The sequence below is a fragment of the Macrotis lagotis genome, chromosome X, assembly GCF_037893015.1.
Source record: "Macrotis lagotis isolate mMagLag1 chromosome X, bilby.v1.9.chrom.fasta, whole genome shotgun sequence".
NCBI classification, from domain to species: domain Eukaryota; kingdom Metazoa; phylum Chordata; class Mammalia; order Peramelemorphia; family Peramelidae; genus Macrotis; species Macrotis lagotis.
In genome coordinates, this window is record NC_133666.1 from 235,884,805 (window position 1) to 235,901,877 (window position 17,073).

The 17,073-nt window shown below is 34.1% G+C and overlaps 1 protein-coding gene across 3 annotated transcripts in view; it reads right to left on the bottom strand.

Annotated features, from left to right (window-relative positions):
- Positions 1-17,073, bottom strand: part of VCAN (versican) — a 133,126-nt gene that overhangs the window by 103,849 nt on the left and 12,204 nt on the right. For all 3 annotated transcript variants that reach the window (XM_074204539.1, XM_074204537.1, XM_074204538.1), the window contains exons 2-5: positions 16,122-16,197; positions 9,171-9,548; positions 3,696-3,870; positions 1,376-1,503 (exon numbers count right to left, since the gene is read on the bottom strand). In XM_074204539.1, the coding sequence (XP_074060640.1) occupies positions 1,376-1,503; positions 3,696-3,870; positions 9,171-9,548; positions 16,122-16,191 (751 nt within the window). In that variant the 5' untranslated portion in view covers positions 16,192-16,197. The remainder of the gene's footprint in view (positions 1-1,375; positions 1,504-3,695; positions 3,871-9,170; positions 9,549-16,121; positions 16,198-17,073) is intronic.

Below are 17,073 nucleotides of genomic sequence, written 5' to 3' on the forward strand. Positions count from 1 at the left end.
TATACAAATAGGTTCAAACTGGATGTGTTGGTTAGCTTTATTGAACTGCTTTCTATTTTTATTGTTTGTTGTAAATACAAAGTATTTAATAAATATCAATTGAATAGATGAATGAACAAATAAATGGATGAATGACTGAGACTAGAGACATGATCCTCCTACTTCTACAGTCACCTCAGAATTCTCTTCTTATCTGGAGTCAATTTGGACAAGGCTAAGAACACAGTCCTACCATGGTAGAACTATTTATAATTTGATCTCTTAACAAATATATCAATGTAATTATTCCTTCATTATAAGGTCAAATTCTTAAATTCATCCTCTTATACTTAACATGCTGCTTCAGACCTTTAAGATATAGACACTATTTAAGCCATACTTTTTTAAATTAACACATTAGATATGAAAATGTGCTAATACTGCAGTTCTATTGTGAAGTAGAAATAATAACCCATTTTAAAGAGATTATTAAAGACTTGGAATCCCTAGTAACCTAGACCTGAGTAATGCCTCAGGCACCCTGGCTATGACCCTGACAAAGTCACTTGACTATATTGCAGAGCAAATGTTGACCTGCATTGGTTGAGGAGTTTGCTCACCAAAAGTTCCCTAAACCAATGAAATCATATGCAAGGTCCGAAAACAACAATGATGAAAGCAATAACAAATATACATACTTTATATATATAATATTACACCTAAGCATGATGAAGGCAATATTAAGGGAAAGTTCTCTTGAGCTAGACTAGAGTTTCTTGATTTGCTTTACAATGGACAAAATCCTTAACTGAGAGTCATTACACTTGAGTTCAAATGCTGACTTCACCACTTATTAGCTCCATGACTTTTTATTAGTCACTGGACATCTCCAAGTCTCAGTTTTCTCCTCTATAAAATGAAAGGGTCACTCATCTGCAAAACTAGATGACCTCTATGGTCTCTTCTAATCTCTAAAACTCTATTCTTCTGCTGAAAATCTCAGTATTGGACATGAGGGATAACATGACATCATCTAATTTTTCATCTCAAGTTGTGGGTATGGTGGATGCCAATATTCTTCTTTATGGCTATTATAATCTTCTGTTTAGGACATTCTAAATGTACTTTGGAAATTATTCAGGAATAGCTTTTCAGAAAGTACTGCCCTAAGTATAGAAATACCAAACCCGACTGGCCATTTTTAGGTTTCCTTCCTCCAGTTTTTAAGCTAATTTAAGTCAATTAAACCACATAACCATAGGGTTGTTTTGAACTAGTTCTTCCTAGTAAAAGAGCAGATTTGTTGGGATTTCACTTTCATAAAAGTTCAACAGCTTTTCAACAATATTATTTTTTTAACAATATTATTAACTATCAGAGAATTGAGGTTGCTTACCTTCTAAATGATCCACATAACAATATACATCATAAGTTTCATGAGGTGCACGGAAGCCATATGTTCTGACTCCTTCTTTTCCCATCATATCTCCATAACAGCCAGCTCGGGGTGCTCTGATGGGATATCTGAAGGAAAATAATTATGGTAAGTCAAAGTAGCATGGTGGAATAAACAGAGGAACAAATTTGGAGTCAAAGGACCTTGGTATGAGTTGTGGATCTACATTTATTACTTATGGTGTTGGACAAATCACTAGCCTCTCCAACTTTTAGTTTCTTTATATGTAAAAATGAGGGAGTTGGACCAGAAGAGCCTAAAGTTTTCTTTCAGTTCTAAATTCACTAGTAATTTCTTCTTAAATAAATAAATGAAGTATTTCAGTCAGAGAATTTTATGGTCTGGAAAGACATCAATGGTCATTTATTTCAATCTTTAAAAAAATACCCCCATAAGTTGCCTGATAAATGACCATCAAATTCTTGCTTAAAGACTCTTAATGGGGGAAGGGAGGGAATTTCAACTTTCTGAGGCAACCCATTTCACTTTGGGAAAGCTTGATCATTAACTAGAAATTTGCCTCTCTGCATCTTCTACCCTTTGCTCCTGGTTCAGTTTTTTTGGACCAAAAAAAAAAAAACCCTAATCTCTCTTCCACATGACAATGCTTTATTACTGACATATTTCCACTATTAAATACTTAAAGCTTACTGTCATGTCTCCCCCATCCAAGTCTTCTCTCTTCCAAGCTGAACATCCCCAATTAATCCAAATGATAGTCATATGGCATGAATTTGAAACCTTTTCCCAACTTGGTTGTCCTCCAGTTTCTTTGAATCTTTCCTAAACTATGGTATTGTGAACTAAAGAAAATAATCTAATTGTTTTCTAACTAGGGCAAAGTTCAATGGGAATGATCATTCTTTTATTCCTGGAGATTAGGCTTTGCTAAACTTGTACTAGGTTTCTTAACTGCTATGTCATACTGTTAACTGATTGAGCTTTCAATTGAACAAAAAAAATTCTTTTTCTGGCAAACTGTCCAGCTATGTCTCTTCCATCTTGTATTATGAAGTTGACTTTTTGAAGCCAAGTGAATCACTATTAAAGTTCATCTTACTCAATTCAATCTACCTATTACAAATTTTATCTCTTTCAAATGAACTGATACAAAGCAGAGCAAAAAGAACTAGGAGAACATCATCATAATAATAAAATCAACAGTAAAAGACTCAACTAATCTGATCAATATAATATTCCATGACAATTCCAAAGGACTCATGATGAAATTCTATCTAACCACTTTCGAGAGAGAGGACTGATGAACTCTGAGTGTATAATGAATCCCATTATTTTGCTTTCTTTTTTTCTTGGGTTTTTTTTTGTAATATTATTAATGTGCTAATGTTTTGCATGATTTCAAATGAAAAATGGACATTGTATTTCTTGTCTTCTTAAGCATGAAGGAGGGGTTGGAAGAAGAGAATTTTGAATAGAAAATTTAAAAATTTAATTAAAAAAACAAAATATTGTTTCCATCTGCCTATTAGCTATTCCATTCAGTTTTGTACTACCAGTATGTTTTATAGGAATGTCATCTTGACCTTTATACTTCTCATTGATTTAAAACAAAAGAAAACATCAGAGTAAGGCTAAGCAATTAACTTAGGCTAAGGCATAAGAGAAGATCTCTTTTAGTGTTGACTTCAATATCACCTATCATTGCCCCAAATCTATCATTTAGCCCAAATCAACCATCTTTTCCACAAAAATAACATGAAAGATTGTATCTATTACTTTGTTAAAAACAAAAATAAACTATAACAGCAACATTCTCTAAATCTTCCATGTTAATATCCTGTGTAGAAAAGAAGTTATTTTAGTGTAGATAATAATATATTCTTTTTTTTAGGTTTTTTTGCAAGGCAAATGGGGTTAAGTGGCTTGCCCAAGGCCACACAGCTAGGTAATTATTAAGTGTCTGAGACCGGATTTGAACTCAGGTACTCCTGACTCCAGGGTAGGTGCTTTATCCACTGTGCCACCTAGCCGCCAAAGGATAATAATATACTCTTAATGAAACTATGTTGATACCTTGTAAATTGTTTCCCATTCTAAATATTCACCTGTCATTGCTTTAAAAATATGCTAAAATTTCATCAAGAATTAAAATCAAGTTGAGACAGAGAAAAGGGGGGGGGGAAGGAAGAGAGAGAGAGAGAGAGAGAGAGAGAGAGAGAGAGAGAGAGAGAGAGAGAGAGAGAGATCCGGCAGATGTCTGGATATTTGAAGTCTGGACTGGCTACATTATATTTCTTACCTCACGGTTTGGTCAGATAACCAGCCTGCATCACACTGCTCAAATCCATCTTCATATGCAGCTTTTAGTTGCTCAGGGTTTGCAATTACAGCACCGTTGTTTAAGCAAGTTTGCTGAGCCCTCTCAAAATTCAGAGTATACCTACTGGTTGCAGCTCGATAATGAAAAACAACCCCTGTAAAGAGAGTAGAACACCATAAAGTGGTTAAAGCTACACTAAAGTTCCTCACCATAATATAGTTAAATTTCTCACTGGCATAAAATGCTTATATCTAATTAGATAGCAATCATAATATGGCAGCCTTATCACCTTAATTTCTTATACTTAAGTAAACCTAATTTAAAACAAGCAAGGTCACAGATGGGCTGAGTCAGCCCCATACATTAGAAATCACTTTTTAACTGTATAATTTAAAATCCCCAAGTGCCACAGTCACTGCAAGTCTACCATTAAATATTTATTCCTTTAGTTTAAACTCTGTTGTCCCCAGGCATCATTTTTTTTTAAGTAGAAACAAGAGGTAACTAGATGGTACAATGGATAAAGTATGGGTCTTGAGTCAGGAAGACCTGAATTCAAATTTAGCCTCAGATACTTACTACCTGAATTACCTCAGCAAGTCTCTTAACCTCCATATTCTTTACTTTCTCTGTTTGACTTTTAAAACCCTTAACAATTTGACTCTTCCAACCTTTCCAGTCTTCTTACACTCTGATTCAATAACATCAGACTGCTTGCTGTTCCTCAATGTACTCCATTTTCTGACTGTAGGCATCTTCTCTGACTCTTCTCCCATACCTGAATGTTCCCCTTACTCATCTCTCCCTCCTGGCTGCCTTGACTTCCTTCACTTAAAATCCAACCTATACAGGCTCCAACATCTCTTAATTTTAGTGACTTCTCTTTCCCCATATCTAGTTTATGATATATATATATATATATATATATATATATATATATATATATATACTCTGTTCATAATTATTTAAAAATTGTCTTCCCCATTATACTATGAACTTCTTGAAAGTAAGGATTTGTTTTTATCTGAAATAAACCTTTACCTACTTTACAATTTAGCTAAGAGCTGATTCAACAAATGGGTGTGAAATATCCTACCAAGCAGTATCCTGAACAATAGGTATTTCCTTTCATGGGAATACAGATATGATAGACAAAACTGAAATATCTACTATATATCTGGCATAAATGATGAGTTAATGTATACAGAATAAGCAGTTGTCATCTATAAGACTTTAACTTCACAACATTCTTCAAAGGAATATAGGCTACTATTCCACAGGATGAATATAGTACAGATCATAATTTATTGCCCTTAACTAAAGCAAAGCATTATTATTTCCCATATAGACTAGCACATAGTAAGGATTTAATAAACACCAATTGATGGGGCAGCTAAGTGGTGCAGTTAATAGTGAACAAGCTCAGGAATCAGGAGGACCTGAGTTCAAACCTGCTCTCAAACACTTAATAATTGCCTAGCTGTGTGACTTTGGGCAAGTCATTTAACTCCATTGCCTCAAATAAATAAAATTAAATAAATGCCAGTTGTTACCTTGAATTTATACTTGTTTTTCCCCTAACTTGTCACTTAGCTCCTGTACAGCCATATTCAATGAGGTGATATGTGGAAATCTAATTAGATTGTAATTACAATATGATACCTCATCACTTTAATTTCTGTTAAGCATTAGACATAAGAGATAGGATTGGGAATCTGTCTTGAGGAAAGCACCCTCAATAATAGCAAAGTGATACCTTTCCTGCAATTTATAATGGCAGAGATTTGCCTAGGGCACTGAAAGGCTAAGCAGTTTACCTAGGGTCACATAGCTTATGTCTGTGTATATGAAAGACAACTATACAAACACACAGAGATACACACACACACACACACACACAAATACACAGAGAGACTTTGAACCCAGGTGTGATCAGCTCTCTATTCATTATGCTCCACTAATTTTCATGCACAAGATAACATTTAAATTAGGAGAAAACAAAAAACAAAAAACAAGGTTGTAAAGAAGTCTTCCAAAAAAGATATGAAAACATTACACATTACTGATCATATGGTAATGATGAGGATGGGACACTGGAAAGGTCCTTGGGAAAGTCGTTAGGCATATATCTCCCTAGTTGAATTCTAGATCTATGATCTTTGTGTGTCCCTCCCAAGAAGTGTAGCAGATAACAGAATGATGAAGAATTAAGGTGGGTACTTAGGTAAAGAAATGTTGATTTCTTTTATATTTTCTGTGGGCAAATGGCATTTAAAGCAGACAAGATTCCACCAGCAGTCATTTTGCCTTGCCAGGGCTGTTCAGTCATTCAGTTGTGTCTGATTCTTTATGACCTTGGGGGGGGGGGGGTTGGCATAGATAATAGAGTGATTTGACATTTCCTTCTCAGTGGATTAAGGTAAACAGAGTTAAGTTACTTGCCCAGAGTCACACAGTCATCTAGCTGCCCCTGTGGGGCTAGCACTTATTTATTAAAACAATGGGTCATTTCATCTTCACTCCAGCTACCAATTTTTTGGAATTTCCAAGGACCTAGAAGTGGTCTGCTTCTTGAAGCCTAGTACCCAGATGTTGGTTAGACAGAAGGGGCAATCATTAAATACATAGCTCCTAGTGGCCCCAAGTGCCACAGTCACTGCAAGTCCACCATTAAAGATTTATTCCTTTAGTTTAAACTCTGAATACCTTCTATATTCATTATTTTGGTTTCCCAACATAGTTGAAATTAAGGCATTCAATTTTTTTTACTTTCTAATCTTAGAAATTCTTCAAAGGGACCAAAACTTCATAGAATAACCCAGGATTATTGTAGTTCTCTCTGAACCCTCCCTAATTCTTACCATTTTTTCATCCTTTCCCCCCCTTATAGAGAAGTTTGGAAAAATTGTGGTTTTCCTCATTTCCTCATTTAGGTTTGTTACTTATAATATTGTTTGCTCTTTTAATACTATGATCATTTATGCCCTAGTCTAAATCTATGGTATGTGACAGAGTGATTTCGATAAAGAGCTAACTTGCCAGCCCCAAGTGAAAAGTCTTCCATGGACAAAAAGGAGATGAACTGGGCATCCAAAATGGACTTTCAAGTTAGACCATCTTCAAAACATGAATGCATTTGCTATTATGAACTTCACTTCCTGCTAATGTTTTCTATCTCATGATCTTACATAAACCCTCCAAATGACACATTGAAAATAGGCATCTCAATACAATCTGTTCAAAAAAGTTCACATCACTGTCATTTTTTGAGTTTTTGTTTTTTTAGGATTTCAATATGTGGTCTCAAAAAAAAGTCATTTTAAGGTCTCAGAAAGAATTTAGGCAACTCTTTATTCTTCTTATTCTGACCTAAAAATTAAGCTTTGCTGTCTTTGCATTTAGAACTCTTATGTGCCTCTTATGTGAGGTGGACAAAAAAGGGGTATATGTGATGAATGAAGAATACACTAATTTGTTTAGGGCTATGCAATGACTGGAATAATTATAAGACCCCATAAGGTTACAGAAATTAAGCAAAAGATTTTCATTGTTTCAATAGGAAAAGAAACAAATCCATTGTTTGCTTTTTAATACTCAAAAACTTCTTTTGAGATTGTTCTTTGTGAAAAACAAAATAAAGCAAAAAACAACTAACTTGTGAGTAATTTGGGGGTAAATACCAATAAGCAAAAAAATTTGGAAAGACCTAAGCTTTTCAGTGAGCTTTTGGCAAGCACAAAAGCAGAATTATAGAGGAAGTAACTGAATCTGTAGGCAAAAGGATGTGCAAGATGATATTTTTCTGCATCTGAAATGCAAAGCATTTCCTTTCTGGCACCACAAGAAAGAGTTTTAATAAATACCCCCTATATTTTTCTAAAAGTTAAATATTTTATAGGAAAACTGATAGTTGGAAGAAAATCAATCTGCTACAACATGCCTCAGCATTACAATTCTGAGCAAACTTTGCCAAAATCTTCTGTTTCTAAGAACTATGCCACTCATTATAGACACAATAAATAGAATTAGGTCTATTTGGTTTATTAATTTAAATATTTAAATCATATACAAACTTTGACTGGGTAAGAGAAATTTCCCTTTGAAAGACATAAGAAGGAACAATTAATAAATTAACCTTTTCAGTTATTTTCTTTCTTCTGCTCTGCACCTATTTTCATATAATTCAAGTTCAATATTTATTGAGCTCCTGCTATGTGTGAGGTAGAGTGGTAGACACTACAGTGTTTAGTAAGGATTATAGTGAAAATCAAATGGAATAATACACATAAGTACTACAAAAATAGATATAACTCATTAGCACTTTAAAATTTGCAAAACAATTTACATTTGATCTTCACAATAATCCTACAAGGTCAATTCTATTATCATTATCATTTTGTAGTGATAAATAAATGTATGTAAAAGATCTAAAACTGTTTTGTCATGGGAGAGTAAATTCCCCAGCCCCAGAGATCATAACCAAAGAAAAATTTAGACTCTGAGAGTTTTAAGAAGTTACATTTAGGGGTGGCTAGGTGGCGCAGTGGATAGAGCACCAGCCCTGGAGTCAGAAGTACTTGAGTTCATATCTGACCTCAGACATTCAATAATTACCTAGCTGTGTGGCCTTGGGCAAGCCACTTAACCCCATTTGCCTTGCAAAAAAAATTTTTAAAAAGTTACATTTAACTGATTTTGTACAGTATGACAAATTTACTAAGTGGCAAAGGTAGGATTTAAATTCAGATCTTCCTGATTGCAAGAATGGTACTCTATCCTTTATATCAAACTGTGTTCCCCATAACATAAGATCTTATATTCACAGATCCAGAGATTCAAGGAATCATCCAGAGTTAGTCTAGAGTTCATTGGACTGAATTCCCTCATTTCATAGATAAGAATGGCCCAAGGTCATACAGGTGGCAAGTGACTGAGACAAGGTTCAAATTCAAGGGGTAATTCCAAGTTCAGCATACTGAACCAACTGTCCTTATTCTCAGTAAATGTAAGCTATTATCATCATGCCATTATAAAGTAAGATATTGTTTTATGAATTAATAATAATAGTAACAATTATTAATATAATCAATATTGCACCAACTGCTTTGTCTAGATAAGATATGACTGAAATTCTTTAATTTCATATTAAAGATATAAAGTGATTTTTGGAAAATAAGTGAGGAGAAGGAAGGAAGGAAGGGAAGGAACAAAGGAGGGGGAAGGAAGGAAAGAAGGAAGGAAGGAAGGAAGGAAGGAAGGAAGGAAGGAAGGAAGGAAGGAAGGAAGGAAGGAAGGAAGGAAGGAAGGGATATTTGTCCAGCTACCCAGAAAAAGTAGCAATTTATAACAAGAGAAGAATGGTGGATTTAATTCTTTTCTAGTATCACCAGAGTGACCCTAGAATAAGACTAACATGCAATACTGTTAACATAAACATTTCAAAAGAAACCTTACCTTCTACAGCCAATGACACAGTATCTTGTGTGTCTTCAATTCCATACATAACATCACAGCGATAAAGGCCTGCATCACTTGCACGCAATTTAACCATAGTAAGTGAAGCATCTCCCACATCCTCTGGATGAGTAGGCACTGAAACTCTCCCTTTGTAGCCCTGACTAATCTTGATATTCCCAGTTTGGGCCACAAGAACAGTAGTTTCTTTCAAATCTTTTCCACTTTTATCCTCCTCAATCTTTGACCATTTGATGCGAAGAAATTCACTTGTAGTATTGTAACTGGGTGGTAAGGTGGGCATGGTTGAAAAGTGGCAAGGTAAGCTGACTTTTCCAGAAAGGAATCCCTTTACAGGAGGACTTTTCTCCACTTTGACTAGAGTAAAAAAAAAAAAAAAAAAAAAATCATGTTATGATTGATAACAATTACATTGAATTCTACACATATGTAGTTAGAAGAAAAGAAGTAGTGCCCCCCAACATAAAAGAAAAGAAAAAGCCACCACATCATTCTGAGTAAAACAACACACAACAGTTTTAAATATATTAAATAATAATGACTGAAGGAATATGCATGCTGAACAAGATAGGACTCCATGATAAGATCGACCTATGGAGAATCCTCTTGATCTACATTCATTTTTTTCAGGTATAGTAATAAGATTTTTTGAAGGTTTTTCTAAAGATTCATATTTGCTGTGAAAATAATTCCTAAAGTAATATAAAGCAAAATTAGCCAAATACAGGAAAAATCCTTGAGGCTTGCAAGTGGAGGATACAAAAGGGTTATGGTAAATCTGAGATCAAAATGGGAAGGGTCAGATGAAAAGCTTAGAACAAGAGTGGTAGAGAGAAAAAATGTCAAGAAATTTTGAAAAGTTGAAATATTTGATCATAGAAAATTTGATAAAATAAAAGTATCGGGAGAAAGGAAGATTAAAGTAAAATGAACCATATCAGTAAGCTGGGGAAAAGCAATGTTTATCCTTTTTTTGGCTCCTGCTTTTGGCATTACTGAAACTTCAGCTGTAATCACTTTGCAGTAAGATGCTGCCACTCAGTTATCTCCTTAGGGGAAATTGACTTCTGGTTATCTGACATTTTTAAGATAGGCATTTAGAGAATAAATTTCTGTTCAAAAATTTTAGTCTCCAAACATTTAATCTGCAATATGTCAAATGAGTTTTGTTATATGCAAGGGGTAATTTAAAATCCCTGTTATTTCACTCTTCTTGTGTATTTTCTGACATAATATCTGAGATTAGTAATTTTGACAGCAGGAAAAAAAAATTAATAGTAAACTTGTCTCTGTTCTCCATTGTACTGATTTGAAGGATGAATTCAGGCAGTACATTGGGGGAACCTAGCAAATATTAGTAGGCAAAAGTGTTTTCTAATGACATTGTTGACCAAAGGCTGTGTTAGATTCTACATATCAAAATAGTGTTTGGAAACCTAAGAAATCATCTAATCCAACCTGTTGTTTCACAAATTAGGGAAGTAAGGATGAGTGAATGAATGAAAATGAGTCTACTGAGCATTTGCAAAATGCCAGACACTCTGGTAATCAGAACTTAATCTCTAGTTTATGATCCCTTAAGTATCAAGATTCAGAATCAGCATATGAATTGAGGCCTTCAGACTCCAAATCAGGAATCTTCCTCTCTGAACCACACTCCCAAAGAGTTCATTGCTTTATCACTGATCAAGTTGATAAAGATACAATTCCCTTCCAGATGACTCATTCTGTATTTAAAACAAAGCAAAACAATACAAAAAACTACCAGTTCCATGTAAATCCTAGGGCAGCCTTTTTAATATATTAGGCATTTAATACATGTTTATTGAATTGAATTGAAAATATTTCTACCACCCAAATTAAAATTCATCACTAAGGAACATGTTCTCCCCAAAATAAGCAGAATTTAGGAACTTGCCAAAAAAAAATTCATCACAGAAAAATTACTGATCTAATATAAACCTTAAAATATACTTTGTTTACTCTTGGCTTAAGAAATATAGCTTGGGGGCAGCTAGGTGGCACAGTGGGTAGAGCGCCGGCCCTGGAGTCAGGAGTACCTGAGTTGAAATCTGGTCTCAGACAGGTAATAATTACCTAGCTGTGTGACCTTGGGCAAGCCACTTAACCCCATTACCTAGCAAAACCTTAAAAAAAAAGAATTTAGATCTACAAGGGTATATAAAATGCTGCACAGTTGGTAGGAAAGCCTAGGTTCAAGTCTCACTTCTGACATTTACCAGCTGTTTTACCCTGGGCAACTCACTTAACCCCATTAAGACTCAGTTACTTTGTCTTAAAAATGACTGTAAGGGCAGCTGGGTGACACTGTGGATAGAGCATCAGCCCTGGATTCAGGAGGACCTGAGATCAAATCAAACCTCAGACACTTAAAAAAAATCACCTAGTTGTGTGACTTTGAGCAAGTCACTTAACCCATTAAGTTAAAAAAAAAAAACTAAATTAAAAAAATGACTATAACTGTCTGTAGTGCTAGTCTCACAGGGCTACTGTGGGATACAAATAAGATATTATATATAAGACTATATTTAATGTCAGATAGTATAAGTTTTAATATTAAGTAAAATGACATCAAGTTTTTTTTAATTTCAAAATCAAAATGTTCTTTTTTATAACTATCAATTGATTGGCTATCAAATTGTTTCTACAAATCTTAGTGCTGGATTTCTTTCTCCTATAAAGTTTGATGTAGAAAGAAAATTTGCTAGCATTAATACCTCAATGTTTATTATTTTAATCAGATTATTTTTCAATTTTCTGGTGATATTTTGGACACCCAATGAAATTTCTTCTTTTCACACACACACACACACACACACACACACACACACACACAGAGACACACAAACACAATCAGTTCTGTTCAATTTAGTTTTTTTTAAGTTTTTTTTGTTTTGGGGGTTTTTTGTTGTTTGTTTGTGTGTTTGTTTTTGCAAAGCAATGGGGTTAAGTGGCTTGCCCAAGGCCACACAGCTAGGTAATTATTAAGTGTCTGAGACCAGATTTCAACCCAGGTACTCCTGACTCCAGGGCCGGTGCTCTATCCACTGCGCCATCTAGCTGCCCCAGTTTTGTTCAATTTAAATGATGAAAAAATTAAAATTGCAGAATTACAATCCTCCAAAAATTGGAGAACTGATCATATTAGTACCCTTTCATTTACAGATGAGGAAACATAGACCTAGATAGTTTAAATGACTTGTCCTTGGTCACAAAATGTCTTTTCTAGTACATTCAGTCTTATAAAGTACAAGTAACTTCCAGTATTTCACGATGGATGCCCTTTGTATGTGGCCTTAATCTGTTTCTTATTCCCTTAATGACTTTGATTATTAGGTAGGTAACATTCTTCAATTTTTTAACCTGAGGATGTTTTAGAGATTTTTAAGTGACATGAAAATTATTGTTTTATACTTTGAATAATGATCTGTCTGTTTATATTTAATTAATTTTTTCATAGAATTAAATATTTGCTTCTCATAAAATATAGTTTCATCATAAATGTTATTAGTGTATAGAGTATAGGACCTTTCACTTCCTATCTCCCCCAAACTATTCCCTAAAAAGAGGATTAAGATGAAGAGCCTTCTTCCTTTAAATTTGTATCCTTGCTAGCCTGTATCTACCAGATTGTAAATTCCTTGATGACAAAAACCATATGATATTTAAACTTTTTATTATTCATATAACCTATCAGAGTGCTATGCAAGCAGTAGGTATATAATAAATGCTTTCTTCATTTGTATCCATAAACTATGAGGCATAGCTAATCAATTGTCTAGAGACAATGTTGATTAACAGATAGAAAGTTGACCTCTAAGTCAGAAAGATCTGGGTTCAATCCAAACCTCTGGTATATACTATTCTTATGACCCTGAATGTGTTAGCTATGCTCTGAGTGTCTCAAGTAACTTTTTAAGGATAAAAGATACAAAGTTGATACCAATTTGCATGAGTGGAATGAGTTCTTTATCAGGTGCCCCTTATATTGATGAAATTACAAGTCTAGTTTATTTTTTTAAGCTAGTCTTTCTTTGTAGGACAGAAAAGAGTAAGGTCCCAAATGACTAATGGATGTTTCTGGCATTGTGGGCAGTTGTATTGAAGAACATGCTGAAGTTGACTATTGAATGAAAATATATTTGCCAAAATATGTATTTTAATACAAGTTTATAGATATAGGATAATTAAAAGATTTTGTTGGATGTGCATGTGTAGTCTTCCAGAGTCCAAGTTTAAAAGCAACATTAACAAATATCTGTGTGGTCAAGCCTCATGTGTATTAAGTCTGGTGTAATGTACTGAGGCCAAAGAAATAGAGTCTCTAAATCTAAATATTTTAAGAAGGAAGTTTAGTCCTTTAGAATATAGTTTATAGACTGTAAAAAAAAAAAGCTACCTGTAGAAACTTGTATGAAACTTTGACAATGAAAATAATAAAATAAATCCTAACAAAAACTCACTGTTCTCACCAGATGGTTGTGGTGGAAGTGAGTGCAGTAAAGAAAAAGGATGTAAAGCAGCCTTAACTGAGGGATAAATTACTTCTTGGATTCTGGCAGTAAATCCAGCAAATGGGATGATGTGAATTCCATCTGTACAATGTGACCAAAGGACCCCCCCCCCCAAAAAAAATGGTCTTGGACATGGTGTCAGACAGTATGAAAATTTACTGTCCTGTTCAAACATATAGGCTTTTCTCCATAGCACACTCCCCCATGTTCTCCACCAGCTTAAGTGAACTCTTGTTTTAATCACTCACTAGGTCAGTTCTCAACAAAGAAGCTCTCCATGAGTAAACATAAAGTTAATGATCAGTAGACAATGTGTTCATTAATTTTAGTCATTAATCCCTTGAGTGGCTTAGAATAAACAGAGTAAAACCTAGTATGGAACTATTGGACCTGACTACCCAGATTAATGTTGTATATCTTGCTAGGGTTATACAAATACTTTTCTTATGCCTTATATTCTATTTCACCCGAAGAAACAAAATTTCCTTGAAATTAACCCAAAGGAAGAGTCAATATCTATCTAGTACAACCTTCCTGAATATGCCCAAAGTGTGTGTTCATGTTGAGTGGGAAATAATCTCTGGGAACTATTATTCCTGTGATTTGAAGTCATTACTTTATTTTGTTTTTAAATTAAGATATCCTGGTGTCTAGTGAGCCAGTTTTGAGACAAAGAAGATCTTGATTCAAGTTTTGCCTCTGAAAATACTGATTCTATGATCCTAGGTGAGTTGCTTAATCTTTGTGCTCTATTTTTATATATTACACAGAAGATGCCAATCTACATTGGCAGAGGAAATTCCTTTACCCAGAAATTCCTAACACCAGTGAAATATACATCCCATCCCAAATATCAGTACCCCATAATAATACCAGCCTCTATTGCTTTTATATCATATCCTTACATCACTTAATCTTGTGGCCATACTTATTCTCACCTACATTCTCTCTATATAAGTTTCATTTTTCACTTGACCTTGCAACTTATTGCAAGTTATTAAACAGCTTCTGGACTGTTTGTTAATTGACTATTAAGTGTATCTGGGCTCATCTCTGAGAGCAGACCAACAACCCAGGCTAATCTTCTAAATTTCCCTATTTCACCTTTGAATTCAAGTTAGTTGAAGCATCTTTGACCACAGAGAATGAATGTGCAAGAGAGGGCTGGATCTGTTATCACTGATACAACCCTGATGTTCAGATTTCAGCTAAGTGTACATTCTTTAGAAAGGAAGGTCATACAGAATCCCATTACACTAGGCTATGACTAAAAGTGAACAGAGAATTTTTGGGTCATGCCTTCTTTTGGGTCTAATCACTGATTATCAACTTAAGTGTCACAATAAAAGCAGACTAGACAATGGTTTACCAAGTTATTGCTGTCATTAGAATTGTCAGTAATGCCACTGGTATTACTGATACTTGATAATCAGTCAGTAACAATGAATTCAGGTCATAAATTCACATCGAAGGGACAGTCTGTTTAATCAGGATCAAGAATTTTACAAATAGATTCTAATCAGAACTTTTTCAAAAGTCCTAGCTTTGTCAATTAATTAGTGACATTGATGAATCACTTTGTTTCTCCATGTCTTAATTTCCCATATATAAAATGAGAATGATGACATTTGTACTATCCTACTTTATAGAGTTCTTGGAAGACTAAAAAGAAATAACATTTATAAAGTGTTTTATAAACTTTATAGTGCTAAATAAAAGTTGATGTAACTAAAAGCATAATTCCTTTACCTGGGTTACAATTAAAACTAGAATATATAACTTATATAAATTTAGAAGTATAAATTTTAAGTATAGATAACATAGTTAATATTAATTTTAATACTTAAATTATAAAGTCTCTAAGTTAAGATAAAGATCTGATTTCCTGTTTTCTCTTTATTTTTAATGTATCACAACTATATTATTTCTGGTCTAAACAGCATTTAATGAAGGATGGGGAAAATGAGAGGTTAAATAGGAAAAACAGTTTTCTTAAGTTAGATTTGAATATTTCATACTTTGTCCTTTTCTTTTTCACAGAAGAACTTGTTTGATTACATGATACATTTCAATACAACAGAATTTGGGGGAGGGGTTTGGCATTGCAAAGTTTGGTCTTTGTATCTTTGAAAATGATAGAGACCATTTGCCATGAGCTTGAAATTACCTTATGAATATGCTGAAAATGAACATGGTTTCCATGGAAAGTTTCTTCTCTTAAAAACATGGCTATGACCCCAGTGTTATTCAAAGGTTAACCTTATTATCTAGTAGTTCCCAGCAGCAGAGGTATGAAAAACCAGTCTTTACTTTTAGCAAATCCATATTTGCATCTCACTTCCAAGAACTCAAATTCTATATTCAGAAGTCACCTCTGGAAATTTATCATACTCACCTTCACGAACTGCATGTATTACAACCAACGCAGAGTACATCCATAAAATATTTTTTATACTTAATAACATCTTGACCTGGAAACAAAGTAAAATATGAAGTAAATTAAAAATATTCAAGTTTGTGAAGAGCTGTAAGGCATTATGAAGTCAAGAACAATCTTCCAGAAGCCCAGTTCATAATAGGAACTGGATTTGTGAAAATAGGAACATTGACATATTATGATTTGGCTCACCATCTTGACATTTTAGTGATCAGTTTGAATCTCACCCAAATCAGTAGTTACCAAATATCCTTTGCTAAACCAGTTCAGAGGATATATGACAATGTGGTTCTGTAGAATAACCACAGTTGGTCAGAGAAGCTACATAGACCACAGCTTGAACAATGAACAGCTGGGTAGCAGCATCACAGAGGGGTGACCACAAAGCTCTTTAGAAGCAGGAAGTTGATCAAGGATGAAGAAAGAGGAAGAGGGGGAGGCAACAGGATGGAGATGTTGAAAAAGGATAATTTATATCAAATAAGAGTGAAATTGGATAGAAACCTTTCTTGGAAAAGGAAAAATTGACTCCACCCTTTGTGACTCATGTCTCATGTATAGGGTATGAAATCAGAGAATAAGACTGTGGTCTAGTTTCTTATTAAAAAAAAAATGTAATTTGTAGATGGCCAGATGGCCAAAACCACAAGTTGTTCCTTAACAAAAGGGATTGGTATTTGCAATAAGTGTACCAGAATTGATTCAATAGTTCTGAGGTCTGAAGATAGGCAAAGAAGGAAAGAAATAATGGATGGAAGAAATATTTGATATTTTTATCAATGTCAATACTTACATTGGTATCTAGAGGTCAAATAGTAACTTTCAGAACAATATGTAAACTCCATTTTTTTTTTAGGTTTTTGCAAGGCAATGGGGTTAAGTGGCTTGCCAAAAGCCACACAGCTATTAA